Source organism: Pseudorca crassidens, chromosome 4 (assembly GCF_039906515.1).
Source record: "Pseudorca crassidens isolate mPseCra1 chromosome 4, mPseCra1.hap1, whole genome shotgun sequence".
In the NCBI taxonomy this organism is placed as follows: Eukaryota; Metazoa; Chordata; class Mammalia; order Artiodactyla; family Delphinidae; genus Pseudorca; species Pseudorca crassidens.
In genome coordinates this window covers 108599383-108617714 of record NC_090299.1, presented here as the reverse complement: position 1 = coordinate 108617714, position 18332 = coordinate 108599383, and the positions used below count along the sequence as shown (strand labels likewise).

General features: G+C 42.9%; 1 protein-coding gene across 2 annotated transcripts in view; it reads left to right on the top strand.

Moving 5' to 3' along the window:
- SCARB2 (scavenger receptor class B member 2) overlaps positions 1-18332 on the top strand; it is a 100312-nt gene that overhangs the window by 78848 nt on the left and 3132 nt on the right. For both annotated transcript variants that reach the window (XM_067736310.1, XM_067736309.1), the window contains exons 6-11: positions 3068-3187; positions 7495-7664; positions 10839-10957; positions 12359-12432; positions 13788-13839; positions 16870-17028. In XM_067736310.1, coding sequence (XP_067592411.1) covers positions 3068-3187; positions 7495-7664; positions 10839-10957; positions 12359-12432; positions 13788-13839; positions 16870-17028 — 694 coding nt within the window. The remainder of the gene's footprint in view (positions 1-3067; positions 3188-7494; positions 7665-10838; positions 10958-12358; positions 12433-13787; positions 13840-16869; positions 17029-18332) is intronic.

Sequence of the window (18332 nt, the reverse complement as noted above, 5' to 3'; positions counted from 1 at the left end):
TCGAGAGAAAAGGAGGCTAATTCTTCAGGAACTATGGTAAAAGGGATTTTGTTGTTGAACATTAAATTTACTTCGCAGCTTCCCAGAAATACAGGCAAAAAAACTGGCGTGGAATATTATCTGCACAACTTTTCTGTAAAGCAAAAACTGTTTTTAAATTTTAAGTTTATTTAACTTTTTTAAAACACACATATCCAGGTACATACACATACATTTGCATATGCATGAGGGGGCGCATGTGTGCACGCACACACATTCCCAAGGATATAAGAACCCTAAAAGAATATGAGAAACTGGCAACAGTATTGCCTTTGGAGGGTTAACTAGATGACTGGGTACTGAGCTGGGAAGGAGATTTACTTGTAAACAGAATATAGCTGGATTTTGTTTTAAACCCAATCTGTTATTTTCTTTCCATATTTTCTTTCTCCTTTAAATAGGAGAGTTTAATCCTTTATATACATGTTGTAATTACTGATACATTTACGATATAATGATATATTATTTGATATATTGAGACCCATTTTGACATTATTTTTCACCCTTAGCTGGTTTATATCTATTCTACCCTTTGATTCTCTTTAACAATTTTTTTTCTAACAGAATCTAAAGCTATCTATTATCTCTCTTCTTCAAATGAGACAATAACTTTACCCATTTCTTAATACCCACACTTTCTATGTTATTGTTGTCTACAACTTGTTTCACCTTCTTCGGAAGCCAAATATAAGTAAAATTTCATTATTTTTATAGTGAATAATTAAATATACCAACATATTTTATGAATTTATTATTATTTTTCCTTCTCACATCTTCCCCTTGGATTTAGTTTTCTTCTTGCTGAAGGTCATTAGTACAGTAGTTCTTAAACAGGGGCAATTTTGCTCTCTAGAGGACATTTGGTGATGCCTGGACACATTTTTGGTTGTCACAACTGGAGGTTGCTACTGGCATCTACTGGGTAGAGACCTGGGATGCTGTTAAACATCCTGCAGTGTACGGAACAGTCCCCCACAAAGAATTAATCAGGCTCAAAATGTTACTAGGTTGGGAAACACTCTATTAGTAGTTCCTTCGGTGAGGATCTGTGGGTGGTAAACTTTCTTAGACTTTGCATATTTAAAAATATCTTTATTGCACTTTCAGCTGTTAATGGTTTTAGTTGGGTATAGAATTCTAGGTTGACAGTTCAGAATTATGAAGATGTTACTCCATTGGCTTTTGATATCTATCTTCTTCCTTGGCCTTTTGCAGTTTTAGTGCAACATATCTAGATTTGAATTTATTTTATTTATTCTATTTGGCCCTTGGGGCATACTTTCAATCCAAGGTCTCGTATCTTTCGTAAATTTTGGAAAACTTTCAGCCATTATCTCTTAAATTATTGCTTCTCTGTTATTCACTCTATTCTCACTACCCTCCCACAAACTCCTATTAAATATTTATTGGAGCCTCTTGATATAGTCTCTGTATCTTGATCCTTTACTTTTTAATCTTTCTGAGTTTATATTTGTATAAATTCCTTAGAGCGATCTTTCAGTTAGCCAGTTCTTTCCAACTACCTACAGTCTAGTGCTTATCCCTATATGGAGTTTTTCTTTCAGAAAACTTTTTTATTGTGTTTTTATTCTGAAGGTTTCTATTTTTCATTCTTTGGGTCTCACTACTCTTATCTCATTCTTTTTTGTTTGTTTTTAATAATTTACCATTCTTTTTTAACAGATGTTATTCTTCCATTTGTCTCTTTGAGGATACTAAACAACATATTTATTAGCCAGATTGTTCAATTATTTTAATTTCTTCTCAGGTGAATTCATCTCATTGTTGATTTTGTTGCCTATCTCTTAGTATAAGTTTCTTTCATTAAAAAAAATGTTGACTTGCAGAATAATTATTTGGGAAGTCTGTCTGTTATCTATCTATCCATCCATCCATTCTACCATCCATCTATCCTCTCACCTCTCCCTAGGTAACACTTTTGCAGTTGCCTCCATGTAGCCTACCTAGGAACCCCAACACCAGTACACATGGTGGGTCTCCACCTCACGATTACCCAGGGTTCATCACAGATCTGGCCAAAGGGTCAGCAGGCAGCTTGACTCAGGTTCTGGATGTGAGGCTGTGCCTGGGGCTTTCTGCCTCTCAGCAGCTCAGCTTTGCTTTCTTCGGCCTCTCTCGCTGACCAGAAAATCCCTGCCCCCAGATCCTGGTTTCACACCCTTGCTGGACCACTTTTAATCCTCATTAACCTCAGGAGCTAGACTTGCAGATCTTTCTCCTGGCTTCCAGACCTGCAGTCCAATGGGCTGGCAGTTGTAGCCCTACTCACAACTTGGCAGTTATCACCTTTCATTGTCTAGGGAGATGTTCTTTTGTGTTTGAGTAGGGTATAGACCTTTTAAATGTTCTCTTTTTTGTTCTGTCAACCACTGCCCTGGAAGATGTCCTCAATTCACGAACTTAGAAGGCCACCTTGACCAGAAGTTAGAAGAATTACTATTTATTGCCTGTCCTTTCCTGTCTTTTGCATTTTATACCATTTTTCAAGGAATTAATTTTTAAAAACCCGCCATCTCAACTGTGCTCTCAGTGAGCATAAAGGTGATTCAAGGTTAAACTTTCTTGTGACCCAAAAGAAATCCTCCCTTAGCTGTTTGGAGGGGGAGACAGTTAATGCTCTGTCACAAATATTATCTCCCTGCAATATCTGTCCAGGGCTCATCTGTCCACGGGCAGGCTGTGAACAAAGCTACTGTAAATGCCAAATGGATCACTGCTTTAAGTAAGTGCATATTCCCCAACCTCTACGTGAGATACTCTGTCTTAGAGGAGGGGAAGAAGGATTTTTGGCTGTTGCCTCTGTTAGAATTGATTGGGGATCGGGGGCCTGCTTTTCCGCCTCTTGATCCAGTCCCCAACCAGTACCACCCTTGTGTCTGCGTGTGAATAAGATTCTGTGGGTAGCCAGCTCCCAGTTGAGTCTTGAAAAGTCCTGACCATTAAAAAAAAAAAAAAAGACTAAAATCAAGTGTGACCCTCTGGACTCTTTCTTGTCTCCCAATGACAGGTCACTTGACTGGTGGACAGCAGACGAGTGCAATATGATCAACGGAACAGACGGAGATTCTTTTCACCCGTTAATCACCAAAGACGAAATCCTTTATGTCTTCCCATCTGATTTTTGCAGGTAAGAACCTGAAAAATAAGTTCTTTGACTGTAAGACCACCAAAAATGTGAGGAATTATATACAGTTGCACTTATTCGGTGAGGGTATGTATGCTTAGTGAGTGAGCAACGATGATGGCATATTGAGAAACAGCGAAGTGTAGTGGTTCACAGCACTAACTCCAGAGCCCGGCTGTGTTGGTTTGAATACCAGCTCCACCACTTACAGCTGTGTGACCCTGGGAACATTATTTAACCACTCTGTGCCTAACTTTCCTCGTTTGTGAAATAAGGATAGAAAGAGTTGCCTACCTTGGGAGTTGTTTTGAGGACAAACGAGTTACTTTAATAAAATACTCAGCCCAGGGCCTGTCACACTGTCAGTAACATTAAATGTTAGCTCTTTGTTATTATGGTATGCTCTGTCAGGTGTGAAATTTGCCCTGGTCTTCTTCCGGTCAACAGGTGGTGGCTCCATAGAAGGTAAAGAAAGCATACTGCAGTCCGTATTTCAGTGTTCATAGGTCTTTGCTGAGCTCTAACCTTCCCGTTGATCCCATCTGCTCACACGTGGCCCGCAACCTCTCCCTGGCTCCCACCTGCTATTTCTGTCCAGACGCGCATGATGAAGTCCCCTCTGTGCAGGAAGGCCTCCTGCTTTGTGACCTGATTCCCAGCTCCCCGTCATCCCTGCTGCTTCTCCCGCCTTTCACCCTAAAACCGCTCAGCTGAGAGGCTGAGCACACAGCCTCCCTTTCCTCTCCCACTCACTCCTGCAAGGCTTTTTGTGAGACTTCTCCTCCATCAGAAGTAATCTAGTTGGGGCTTCCCAGGTGGCGCAGTGGTTGAGAGTCTGCCTGGCGATGCAGGGGACACGGGTTCGTGCCCCGGTCCGGGAAGATCCCACATGCCGCGGAGCGGCTGGGCCCGTGAGCCATGGCCGCTGAGCCTGCGCGTCTGGATCCTGTGCTCCGCAACTGGAGAGGCCACAACAGTGAGAGGCCCACGTACTGCAAAAAAAAAAAAAGAATTAATCTAGTTGCCTTTGATGCTATGGAGTCAATATTCTCAAGGTCAGCTGTTCTTCTGGCTTTCATATCTCACACAACTGAGCACCTCCTCAGTCAGCCCTTCCAGAATCACTATAAATCTCCCTCTTCCCTTGCACTGAATCAGTCAGCAAGTGGGATCCATCCTCCTCAGAAAGAGCTCTCCTTTCACTCCATCCCTGCTCTCTGTGCCATGGTGCAGACGCTTTCCAGCTTTCACGTGGAATATCTCAGTCACCTTCCATCCAGCTGCTCCCTTCAGTCAATATTTGTGAAAGGACTGATGGAAGAGAAAATATGTTTGAGCGCAATGGGTGAGACAAAGAAACTCCAGAGGGTAGTAGGAGGCTTATTAAAGATATGGCACAGAGGAAACTCATTCTTGTTTGGTACCACTACTTCTGAAGAGCCACTTGGCAATGCTTAGTAAAGCCAAAGACGTGCAAACCCCATGATTCCGCACTTCTCTCCTATGAAGGTTCCCTGACCTGAAGAACTCGTGTACATACATGAAGGAGATTTATACAGAAAAGTTCACTGCAACATGGATTGTAGTTAGGAAAAATTGGAAGTGTCAACGGAAATAATGAAGAATCTATAATAGGAATAGAAAAGAGTTTTATTTGAGCCAAACTGAGGACTGTAGCCTAGGAGACACTGATTCAAGGAGCACTTGAATTGTGTTTTATCAGACTACAAAATGGGGGAGACATACAAAGGCAAAAGCCTCAAGGTTGCAGTTAGTTACGTGGGTTGTTTATCAAGAATTATAACTGGAGCTGGCAAGAAGTAAGAGTGCTTGTTAAGCAAGGATTGGTTGGGATCTGAAATGGTTGCATAGTTACAAGGGGAGACCTTGAGACCGTAAGGTTGCAGCTGGCCACTGCGAGCAGATACTGTTTTGAGAACGGCTAGTGGTGTCCTTGAGTTTGATGCAGTTCAGAAAATTTATGTTCACAGTGGTGCAGGAATGTGTCTGAAACCACATCCACAATGGCCACCTGGCTCCATCCTGAATGTGACCCACAATTACTCCATTTTGATTTTTAAAAGCATTCTTTACTTTAATGGTTAAAGCAGATGTACAATGAGTGTTTGACAGGCTATGAGAGAGGCTGTTCCCATTAGCATAAAGTTTAAGTTAAATCATGTGTAAGCCAGAATAACTTCCCCATATCTCAATATGTGAAAATTTCTTCCATCCAAAGAAATCTAAGTGCCTGTGAAAAGGAAAATATAAATAAATAATGAGGCTTCCCTGGTGGCGCAGTGGTTAGGATTCTGCCTGCCAGTGCAGGGGACATGGGTTTGAGCGCTGGTCCGGGAAGATCCCACATGCCACGGCACAACTAAGCCCGTGTGCCACAACTACTGAGCCTGGGCTCTATAGCCGCGAGCCACAGCTACTGAGCCCACGCGCTGCAACTACTGAAGCCCGCGCACTAGAGCCCGTGCTCCGCAACAAGAGAAGCCACCACAATGAGAAGCCCGCGCAACGCAATGAAGAGCAGCCCCAGCTCTCCGCAATTGGAAGAAAGCCTGCGCGCAGCAACGAAGACCCATCGCAGCCAAAAATTAAACCAAACAAACAAAAAGTTTATAAATAAATAAATAAATAAATAATGGGGTATTTGTTTGATAGAATATCATGTTACAAGTAAAATATAGGGGCTTCCCTGGTGGCGCAGTGGTTGAGAGTCCGCCTGCCGACGCAGGGGACGCGGATTCGTGCCGCGGTCCGGGAAGATCCCCACATGCCGCGGAGCGGCTGGGCCCGTGAGCCATGGCCACTGAGCCTGCGCATCCGGAGCCTGTGCTCTGCAATGGGAGAGGCCACAACAGTGAGAGGCCCACGTACTGCAAAAAAACAAACAAACAGTAAAATATAATAACCAGAGCCATGTACATTAATGCAATAAATCTTAAAAATATAATGAAGGAAGAAGCAAATTGTAAAAGAGAATATGGTATACTGTTTATATAGCATTTAGAAATAACAAACAGTGCCACAAGTTGTTCATGAATATCCACATAGGTGAAAGTATAAAGACCTGCATGGGAATGATAAACCCCAAATTCAGGACAGCGGTTACCTCTGGGGACGCAGAGGACTAGAATCAGGAGTGTTACGCAGAGAGCTCCGGTTGTATCCGTAAATATACATTTTATTTATCTAAGTGGTATTTGTTATAAAAGGTACTTACTATAGTATTTTCTCTGTTTTTCTGTTTGCTTAAAATTTTCATGAAAAAATGCTATGGGGTGGGATGTGCAGTGGAAGGCAACTCCTGTAAGTCACAACCCAGGGAGAGATGTGTGCCCCCTGTGCTTCAGAGGTGAAAAAGTGAGGCCCCCAAAGCAGTTCCCCTCAGCCTTCAGATGCCTTCAGATGCAGGGCTGAAGGATCAGTTACCACAGTGTATGTGAAAAGTGCCTTGGCTGTCACTCAGGTGCTGTGCACGTAGAAGGGTGGTTGGTATCATAAGGGACCACTGTTTGAAACGCTGTAACCGCTGAAGGCAGAATGATGTTGAACACCATTGAAATAAGCAACCTAGGCAAATACGGAAACTATTTTTATTGGGGGGAAATGGGTATCAAAGTATATATTCTAGGGCTTCCCTGGTGGCGCGGTGGTTGAGAGTCTGCCTGCCGATGCAGGGGACACGGGTTCGTGCCCCGGTCCGGGAGGATCCCACATGCCGCGGAGCGGCTGGGCCCGTGAGCCATGGCCGCTGAGCCTGCGCATCCGGAGCCTGTGCTCCGGAACGGGAGAGGCCACGGCAGTGAGAGGCCCGCGTACCGCAAAAAAAAAAAAAAAGTATATATTCTAATCAAGTATCTGTCTAATGGGGCACTTTTCCAGGCCTGCAGAATCTACCGGGCCACACGCTTTGCCAACTCTTCAGCTTTCGCTTTGCCTCTGCCTCACCCTGGCATGTGTCCATGCTAGTCTAGGCGACTCATTTCTTTCAGCACAAATATCCATTCTAACTCATTTTCTTGATTTTCTACCCCACGTTATGTTTTTTTCTAAGTCTTGTTAAGATGTTAGCATAGCTGCTGCCTCTTAAACATCTTTCATTATAATCTGTCTCCTACTTTATTACACATTCAATGGGTTGAGCTCCTTTCAAGCTTTCTTTTGCCTCTTCATTTTCCACTTATCCTGTAAGCTTTTAGCCACGTTATACCCAAGAACGGTTGCCTAACTCACTGGTACGGGCAGATCATGCTGATGGGAGCTCACATTGACTTTTTATTCTTACCTCCTAACAGGTCAGTATATATAACTTTCAGTGACTTTGAGAGCGTACAGGGACTGCCTGCCTTGAGGTTTAAGGTGCCTGCAGAAATATTAGCCAATACCTCAGACAACGCTGGCTTCTGTATACCTAAAGGAAACTGCCTGGGCTCAGGAGTTTTGAATGTCAGCGTCTGCAAGAACGGTAAGAACTCAGAGAGGGGACATGGGCAGGAGGGTCTGGATGCAGGATTGGTGTTCTTCAACAGAGAATGTTGTCAGCCCAATAGAAAGGCGATTTTGACCTTTCAAGAATAACATTTTGGGGCTTCCCTGGTGGCACAGTGGTTGAGAGTCTGCCTGCCGATGCAGGGGACATGGGTTCGTGCCGCGGTCCGGGAAGATCCCCACATGCCGCGGAGCGGCTGGGCCCGTGAGCCATGGCCGCTGAGCCTGTGCGTCCGGAGCCTGTGCTCTGCAATGGGAGAGGCCACAACAGTGAGAGGCCCGCGTACCGAAAAAAAAAAAAAAGAATAACATTTTGTCAGAAACAGACTCACAGACATAGAAAACAGACTTACGGTTACCAAGGGGGAAAGCAGAGGGCAGAAATTAGGAGTTTGGGATTAGCAGATACAAATTACTATATATAAAATAAAATAGAACAAGGTTCTACTGTATAGCACAGGGAACTATATTCAATATCTTATAATAACCTATAAAGGAAGAGAATCTGAAAAAAGTATATATATATATATATATATATATATATATATATGTGTGTGTGTGTGTGTGTGTAACTGAATCACTTTGCTGTACACCAGAAACGAACACAGCCTTGTAAATCAACTGCAATTAAAAAAAAAAAAAGTTTTGTAACATGGCTATAGCATAGTTTTCTTTTAAAAAAAGCATTGGCTTTCCTGTAATGATTTTTATTCCTAGATTGCCGTGTTATGTTTTTCCTGGGAAGTAGTTTAAGAGTTTGTTTTTCTTTTTCTTGAAACCAGTCCAGGGCCAGTGTTTCTTAATGTCTGAGCTAATCTGCTCCTTTCCGTGAATGAGGTGGAATGATCAGGGGTGCAGCTGACAGAAACATTTTTTTCATCACGAGGACCAGTTTTTGCAATCATATGCTGCATAATATTCACAATAGCCTTGCTAGATAGACAGCCAGTAGCCTCTGTTCATAACTGTGGAAACCAGGGCTCAGAGAAGGAACGGGATTTTTATAAAATCCTTACCTCTGAGCAAATTCCTGCTAGAACTTAGGGTCTTCTCATATTTGTACTGCGATCTTTCTGAGGCTACAATTCTTGTTTAAAGTTTCTCTTGAGAAACTCTGTAACTCCTTTCTCTTGATTAAATTTGTACTTTTTTCCTGAATGATGTGCTAACTTTTGCCCCCATGTCCATTTGGTTTGAAAATCTCCTTTTGGGATAACCCTCCCTTTCCTTGTCTGATGGGGTCACGGCTCCCAAGCCTGGCCTCAGAACTGTCTGGAGAATCATTAAAAACATCTGTCCCAGGGCCCACCTGCTAGCACCCCAGAATCTGTAGTTTTAATGAACTTCAGGTGATTCTCATGAAGGTGGTACCTGCAAGATTGGGAACCGCTGTTCTGGGGAACACACACCCCTGACCTAGAGATCAGACCTCTCCTGCTGGCTTACTGGGGGATGGTCCTGAAATGGCACCTGCCCGATCAACCCATGTTTCTGTGGTTCAAGGCACACATGTAGACACATTTTTCTTGTTGTTTTGTTAACAGTCTGCTTCCTCAAGAAGTTGATGTCAGAACCAACAGAAGGATTCTACTTTGCAACAGTCATTCCTCTTGCTATAATCCTTTTCCTCTTGCCTGTTCTGTGTTCCCAGATGTGGACTGAAATATTACCCTTCAGGACTATCCTCAAGTGTTTTGCATTCCCCAGGGGAACATTCTGGCTAGTGGGATGAGTGAGCGTTCTGGAGTCAGGGGGATCTGGGATTGACTTCTGTTTGTTAGCAAATTGGCCACGTTGCTGAAGGAGGGTTCCAGACAGCAGTTTTCTCATCTGTAAAATGGGGGTGATTATAACTTCCTTGGAGGGTTGTGTGAAGGTTAGAGATAATGTATGTAAAACACTCAGGACAGTGTCTGGCCCTTATTAAGTCCTTAACAGATCTTTAAAAATACATTTTAAAGGTCAGTATAGGAAATTCCCTGGCGGTCCAGTGGTTAGGACTCTGCCCACTCACTGCTGAGGGCCTGGGTTCCATCCCTGGTCAGGGAGCTAAGATCTCACAAGCCACGTGGTGCAGCCAAAAAAATCAATAAATAAAGGTCAGTGTAGGTCACAAAGAAGGAAATCATGTCTTCGTGAAACTGTGTAGCAGCAGAGAGCAGAACTGTGTGTATGACAAGTGAGGTGTCTGAGCCATGGGCTGGAGGATATGTGAGCAGACTTAAACTACTTGCCGTTAAGCTAATTTCTCCCAAAATGTATTTTCCTGGCAGCAGTTACTGAGTCCCTCTCCTCTTTTCAAGAGCAAAATCTATCAATAGAATAGGTTTCCTTTAATAACTTGCTTCTCTATGTGTTCCTTAAAACGAATAGGAAATTTTTTTTAAAAAAAAAAAGGAAGAAAAAAAAAACAGTGTCTTCCTGTGGGCAGACCTTGATCTAGTCAGAGGCTGCAGATGGCAGGACCAGGCAAAGTCTTAAAAAAAATTCTACATTGGGAATTCCCTGGCGGTCCAGTGGTTAGGGCTCCGCACGTTCACTGCTGAGGGCCGGGGTTCAATCCCTGGTCGGGGAACTAAGATGCTGCAAGATGCCTATTTTGGGTAAAACATAAACAGGAAAGCAGAAAGATAAGGGGGAAAAAAGTCCATGTACTGGTAGAGAATTACAGTTGAAACAAGTGCTTTAAAATGAGTCGTCCCTTATTCGATCAGAATTCTGCCTCCATCGCCTGAAAGCTGGATGTCTTGGGGAAATTTTATAACTTCTCTGAACCTCCCTTTCCTCAAATGCAAAAGGAAGGAAATAGTTCTAACTTCATAGGACTGCTGGGAGCGTTAATTAAAATAAAGTGTGTAAAGCATTTGTCTATTATAGGTTCAGCAAATGTTTGTTGAAGAATAAATGATTTAGCCAGGACTTCATATTCTGATATAAAATAATGTAGGGGTAAAAGAGATGTCAGAAGATGAAGTATAAATCCCTAGCTAAGAGATGTAGGATAAACTTTTAGCCTGCCCCTCTCCCCAATCCAACTTTTCTGTGTATAGCTTTCCCCCTACTGAGGAACTGGATTTGTGGTCAGGAACTTTATATTCATCTTAGACTTTTAAGAACCTCACCATTCATTTCTGTTTTCCTCAAAATGCAGGTGCACCTATTATTATGTCTTTCCCACACTTCTACCAAGCAGATGAGAAGTTTGTTTCTGCCATAGAAGGCATGCACCCAAATAAGGACTATCATGAGACATTTGTGGACATTAATCCTGTGAGTACACACGTCTTCTTGGTTAAAAAACATACATTTTATTCTGTCTATAAGGTGTTCACCAGCTTAGCCCTGGGTACTCTTGAGACGTGTATTGTCTTCCTTCCATTCACATATTCAAGTGGAGGGAGCTCAGCTCAGTGTGATGTGATGCAGAGTCTCATAGCCCTGTAATTAGAAGGCTGAGTTGTATTGAGCTAATACGCAGAAATATTGGCAAACCCACTTTAACAAAAAAGCAACAGTGAAAGTCCCATCATTGGAAACAACTGGAATCGGACCCAGGTAACCTGGTCAGTCTTCTGTTGCCAAAAGACTGGACCTGAACATACACGTATTCCTCTCACTGGGCCACAGATCAGCAGGGTGAAGACATTCTGCTGCCAGGAACGTTTTGGTTGAAATTTAAATGTATATATATTAGCTTCAGTCACTTTTGGCAAAACTCTTTATACAGGTGCTTTTGAGAGTTATTATATGACATCATTAATTTAAAAAGCATCAAATATATACATACTCTAATTCCATATTCATAGAGGAGAAAACCTAAAAACCATGTTGAAAGGATGTATCATTTCACAATGTGAGAACCTTTCACTGTAGGGACTGAATTAAAGGTGAGATATCTTCATTCTTGGGATTTTGAGCACATGCATGGAACAGTCACAGAAGAGCCAGCACATTCTTTGAGCACAGCGACTTATGGGCATTTCAACCATTAGCTACACTCATTGCATTCATATTTGAGAAATCGGTGCTCTTATCGTTTTGTGAATAAGGTCAGGTGTGGTTTTCTCCCTTTTCTCTCTTAGCCATCAGTCAGCTCCTTGTCAGTAGCCAACCCGCTTGTCACCAGGGTGAGGCACAACCCCACCCGCTTGGTGCAGAAGGTGGCGTGGCCATGGGAGGACAATGCTGCGTCTGTCCTCCGGGCTCTGTTGGGTGGGCCTGGCCACAGGTGGGCACCATTCTCTGGCTGTGACCACATCCTCTTTGTAGCACTCTGTCCCTCTGCCTGGAAACCCAGAGCCGACAGGGTATCTGCTGGATCTCCTTCCTGCCCGTGTCCTCTAGGGCTTTGCTATTCAAAGTGACAGCATCCTGCTCAATCTCAGGCCCCACCCCAGACCTACCAAATCAGAATCTGCATTTTAATAAGGTGCCCAAGGACTCGCATGCATAGTCAAGTGTGAGAAACATTGGTCTACCAGGCACCTAACACAATCCACAGTTCTCATTCTGTCCTGGGGAACAGTTTTCCCTCGTCCCGCTCTGCCTAGCACATGTGGCAGTGGCCGCCCTGTTTATCAGAACCACCCAGAAACGGTGCTCTATCGACAGAAACTGTGTGTGTGGTTTTAATAAATCCTAACGTTTTCTTTCTACTTCTCTGATTCACAGTTGACTGGAATTATCCTAAGAGCAGCCAAGAGGTTCCAAATCAACGTTTATGTCAAAAAATTAGACGACTTTATGTAAGTTTCGCTTGTTTCTGCAGAGGCAGGGGGTGGTTTTGCTGCATTGACTTTCTGGTGGGGTTGATGTCGAGAGGGGTACAGCCCACTTCTAAGTCTGTTCACCCTGCCCTTCAGGGATGAGGCACGATCAGCATTGTCATGGGCAGCCTGGGTCTTGGAAGTTACTTATTTTACTTAACCAAACACTTATAGAATGCTTTCCATGGATCAACCATTATTCTAAGTAGTTTACATACATTAACTCATTTGTTCCTCACAATAACCCTGTATTACCCCCTTTTACAGATGAAGAAACTGAGGCCCAGCGTCTGCTCTTACCCACTCTGCTAAGCATTTCCCTCACCAGGACTCTGGCTGCCTCCCTCCCTCCCTTTCTTTCCACTGCTCCCACCCAGGCCAGCCACAAACCCTCCCGTGGATGGTGAAATACTCTCTGGAGTCCAGTGTACCCACACTCCATCTGCTTAATTAGGATTCTCGAGTATAATCTCCTGCTCAGACTTTTCAGTGGTAATTGAGAAAATGACTTCATTCAATGTTGAATGAAAAAGCAGAATGCAAAACTGTAATACATATCTATACTATATCTATATTTATCTAATCTTTCTGTCTGCCTATCTATCATTCAAACTTGGTTGGCTCCCCCCATAAAATTTGCCAGGTTTAAGCACATGTGTTTGGGATCTTTCTAGAAAGCAAATGTGATTTGTAAGGATGCATTTTGTGTGTGTATTTCTGAGGGAGTATAATTTAGTAGTTACAATCTAGAGCCTTAGAATCAAAGTGGAATTCCAATCCTAGCTCCACCACTTCCTCATGGTGGTCCTGGGCAAATTACTCCGAGCTACTATCTCCTTGTCTTAAACCTGGGACAGTAATACCTACTGCATTGGGACTACTATGAGAATTAAGTGAGATAATGTTCCCAAGACACCTGGTACAGAGCTGGTGCATAGTAAATGCTCAGTAAGTGATTGCTCCAGGCTCTTGTAAAGACAATACTGAGTAGCCTGATTATAAAACATTCTGAGGAATGACAGCATTGTTCTGCTGGAACCTCCCCTCCAATAACTCTTGGGAGTATGGTAATCATTTTGATGAATTTACTTTTGGCATCTTGTGTTTTGGTTAAACACACTTTACATAAATATGCAACACTTTGAATTGTTAGACTGTTTGTGATCTAACTGCTGATTATTAGGTGTTTGCAGATATAATAAGAGGTCTGCATAAATTCCAGGTAATTTAATGAAATAACTGGGCTGGCATTTTCATATAAACTTGTCTCGCCAGGCCAGTGTGCCATCCTAATGAGGATGTCTATAAAATAGTCTCTTTTTTTGTGTTTGTAGTGAAACGGGAAATATTAGAACCCTGGTTTTCCCAGTGATGTATATCAATGAGGTAAGTCCTGGGAGGGAGCCACAGGTACGTTTTACCTGTGGAAGCTTGGGGAACTTCCTACTTCTGCGATTGTAGCTATGTGTAATTTAAGATGTGAGAAAGGGGCAAAGGTGATTTTTTTTTTTTTTTTTTTTTTTGCGGTACGCGGGCCTCTCACTGCTGTGGCCTCTCCCGTTGTGGAGCACAGGCTCCGGACGCGCAGGCTCAGCGGCCATGGCTCACGGGCCCAGCCGCTCCGCGGCATGTGGGATCTTCCCAGACCGGGGCACGAACCCACGTCCCCTGCATCGGCAGGCGGACTCCCAACTACTGCGCCACCAGGGAAGCCCAAGTTGATTTTTAAAAACCTGTTTGTCCTCAGAAAATTTCTGTTTATATGTTTACATGAATCTTCCTGTGTCTGAGATTTGAAAACGACAGAAAGAAATTTCCCTTGTCAAGAACATTATTTGGGTGAAACTTCTTTCTGGGAAGCTGGTTATGTAAGAAACAAAATGCAAAGGTAATTAGTTTACCGTTCATTAGTTGAGGAGAAAAAGAATAAAAAAGAGCGTGGGGTGCTTGAGAAATGATTAAATAAAATGTGATACCTGCCCATTAATTGCAGTGATACGTGGGTGCCTTATTCTTCATCATAGCATAGAGTCTTTTCTACTTTCTGGTTCCTGTCTTAGTTCAAACAAGAGGAGTTTCTCTTGAGAAATATTTCTTTCACAGTGTACCCACAGAAATGTTATCCCTAATTGTTAGGCATAAATTGAAGTTCTGTAAAGCATATTCTGAAAGCTCACGAAACATCCACTATTTAAGGCACCTGTGATAAATTCTTTTCTGAATCACATATCACATTTACTGTAGTTATACCTCCTCAATTTCCCTTCTCTCTTTCACCCAGTTTTGAGGGGAAACTTGCAGAATTTTCCCCCTCAAATTCATGATCGGCTGGCTTCCATTGTTAACAGCAACAGTTGTTAAAGTTTCATGATTTTTCTCTCTTCCCTGAAAATATTTGTTCTTTGTAGAAGATTTAGTAACAAAGATTAGCAAGGAAAGGGAAAGTTCAAATGACTTCTCGCAAAACCTGAGCCAGACTGATAAATTGTTTTATTTTTAATTAATTAATTAGTTTATTTTTGGCTGTGTTGGGTCTTATTTGCTGCGCGGGCTTTCTCTAGTTGCAGTGAGAGGGGGCTACTCTTCATTGCGGTGCGCGGGCCTCTCATTGCAGTGGCCTCTCTTGTTGTGGAGCACGGACTCTAGGTGCGCCGGCTTCAGTAGTTGTGGCTCACGGGCTCCAGAGCGGAGGAAGCTCAGAAGTTGTGGCACACGAGCTTAGTTGCTCCGCGGCATGTGGGATCTTCCTGGACCAGGGCTCGAACCTGTGTCCCCTGCACTGGCAGGTGGATTCTTAACCACTGAGCCACCGGGGAAGCCCCTGATAAATTGTTTTTAACTTGCTTTATTTTCCTCAGCAATACGTCGTAAAATTTTTTTTCCAAAACAACTTTGTAAAATAAAATTTGATGTTTCACATTTTGTAAAAGTAACGTGCTCTTTATAGAACTCAGGAGATTAAAAATTGTATTTAAAAAGTGAACTGCTTGATAAGCAAGCCCATCCCTCAGAGAAAAGTGCAATTGACATCTGCTTATGTTGCCTCAGTATTTTTCTGGTTTTGATATTACATAGTTGAGACCATACGGTAGATACGGTTTTATATCCTTTTTCAACTTAGCATTGTATTGGTAGCCACATTGATAAACTTTTGAAGGGTTTGTGATTACAGTTCTAAGACAAGGCTTTTATTGTTTCATAGGAAGAATTCAGGCAGTATGTACCATTTATAGGACCTATTTGCAGTTGCTCCTGGGTCATTACGGTTATTGTTTGTGGGGAGAGCCATGGAAGGAGGGCTTTTTGAAAGTGTGGAAGGGCCCTGTTCTGCCAGCTTACATTCATTGTTGCACCATATTTGAAGTCCCCTCCACCTTAACTTCTGCTTTGACTTTTTGTTAAAGACTAGATTGAGTCCAGGGAATGATGGAGTGAAACCTCGTGCTTTTACTCCCTCCCAGAAAGAACTTGACTTTTCTCTTCTCTAGAAAAGGAAAACATTAGACCTGGAAGTGACCTTGGAGACTGCTCTCCCACCCCTTTCCTTCCAGAGGCGGAGACTCTGACCATGATGGGCCTTCATCTGCAAATTGAGCAGATGAATTAAGCCCATTCATTAATTAAGCCCGAAGTCCCAGTTGTTGCTAATAATTTTTATAGAATTAAGTTCTTCAGATACCTCACAGTTTAAGGTGATAATACTTTTGCCCTTAGTTATCTGGAATTCTGGTTAGCCTCAAGACTTCCCTGAACACTTTCTGTCTAGACCTCTGGTCCCGATCAGTATAGATCCAACCAAGAGAGAAATGATGCTTTCCACATACCATTATTGGAATATTGCATTCATTCATTCATCTAATCAAGAGACATTAATTGAGCACCTACTGTGTTTCAGGCGCTATACCCAGTGTTTAGTTGACTGAAATAAAAGTCTTGCCTTCAGGAACCTCACAGTCAGGAGGAGACAAACAAGTAAACACACAGTTATAATGCAGAATGTGGAGACAGTGATGGAAGATTTTAGAATGTGAGATGGAAGCGCAGAAAAGGGGCCTTGAACCAGGCCAAAGGAGACTTCTGGAAGGAAGTTATGCTGAGTTGGATTTTGAAGGGTGACATGGAGTTGTCTGATACAAAAGAAAAGCTGATATTATCTCAGTATTTCTGAATACTTTCCCCCTCCTTTTTCCCACCAATTTTGAGTAAAACATGTCTTCAGGAGAAAAGAGACATCAGTGAATAAGTGCCCCCTCTGGTTATTCTAACTTATAAAAGGATTTTCAGTATCTCTGGTTTGCTAACCGGAGGACATACCCAAATTGTGTTTAATGGTTTGGAGGAAAGATAGAGCAAAAAACTTTACACCCTGGATATTCAGTAATCAAGGGAATACTATTTTCTTGCTCCTCCTCGCAGAGTGTTCTCATTGATAAAGAGACTGCAAGTCGACTGAAGTCTGTGATTAACACTACTCAGATCATCACCAACATACCCTACATTATCATGGCGCTGGGTGTGTTCTTTGGTCTGATCTTCACCTGGCTCGCGTGCAGAGGACAGGGATCCATGGACGAGGTGAGCAGTGGCTGGAGGAATGTCTCCCTTACTGAATAACGTTCCTTGAGGACTTCAGCTGTGCTTCACTGAAGGGCTGTCAGCGGGCTTATTAGGGTGGATTCTGAGGTTTTATGCTGGGCACAGTGATTTCATGGTTATATTACTGCTGGGCCAAATGAGAGGCAAGGGAAGTGTGTCAAGGTGGAGGGGTGATAGAATGGTATTTTCCAGTATTTCAGGCTTTCTTGGTAGGAATGGAACCCCTGGGAGAAAGCATTGTGTCTTTGCAAGTAACCTGAAAAAAAGAGGAAGAATATAAAACAGCTAGGCACCCGGGCTTTCTTGTCAGACTGCCCAGGTTCAAATCCCAGTTTGGCCACTTAATAGCTGTGTGACCCCAGAAACTGTGCCTTGGTTTCTCTATCTGTAAAATGGGATGATAATTGAGCCCCGCTTACGAGTTTTTTGTGAGGATTTGATGATATTTTAAACATAAAGCACTTGGCCCAGTGTAAGTATTTAGTAAGAGCTCAATAAATATTAGTTATATGACAAAATAGCTCCATAATTATAGAGCAAGGCAGCCAGAGATCTGCTTGGAAAGAATCCCTGGTTTATCAGAAGATACCTACCACTGAGTCGTCATTGCATAATAAATGATGGGCACAGGGGAGTAGTTCCTCTCCTGGAGGGGTGGGAACAGCCCCAAATGGGTGGGATAAGTGGTTAGGTTGGCTTCCCTAAGTGACCAGCAGGCCAACCCAGGGGTCTTAACACCTTCAATGAGCCCTTCTTAAATTCTCACCAGCCTCTCTGTTTGCAACAAAGGCTTTTTTTTTTCCCTCTCTTCACTGCCTCCATTATGTATCTGAGGCAAATGTGACATAGGAAATGAAATAGGCTGAAACCATCTAAATCCTATAAGCTCAGATTTCCCTGTCTTCTGCGTGCTTCCAGTATGCCTTTCAACCCATGCCCATCACATTAGCGTGAATTAGGTGTGAGACAACGATTTTTCCATTTCTATCTATGGATTGATCTTACAGTCAATGTAAGATGGATTGTACTGTCACTGAGCTTTTCATAGGCACAGATGAAAGCCCACGTAAATATTATGACTGTTCCTACAATTAGCCATCTTCACATATCCAACAGGCAAGCATTACTGAGCACCCATCACCTATGACACATTGTTCTCTGATGGGCCTCCAACTGAAGGAGAGAAATTCAATAGGGTGTGATGAGGATTATGGTCCAGGTCAACACAAGGAGAAGGGTTCTGGTCCAGTGTCAGGGTAGGGGTGTCAGAGCAGGCCTCCTGG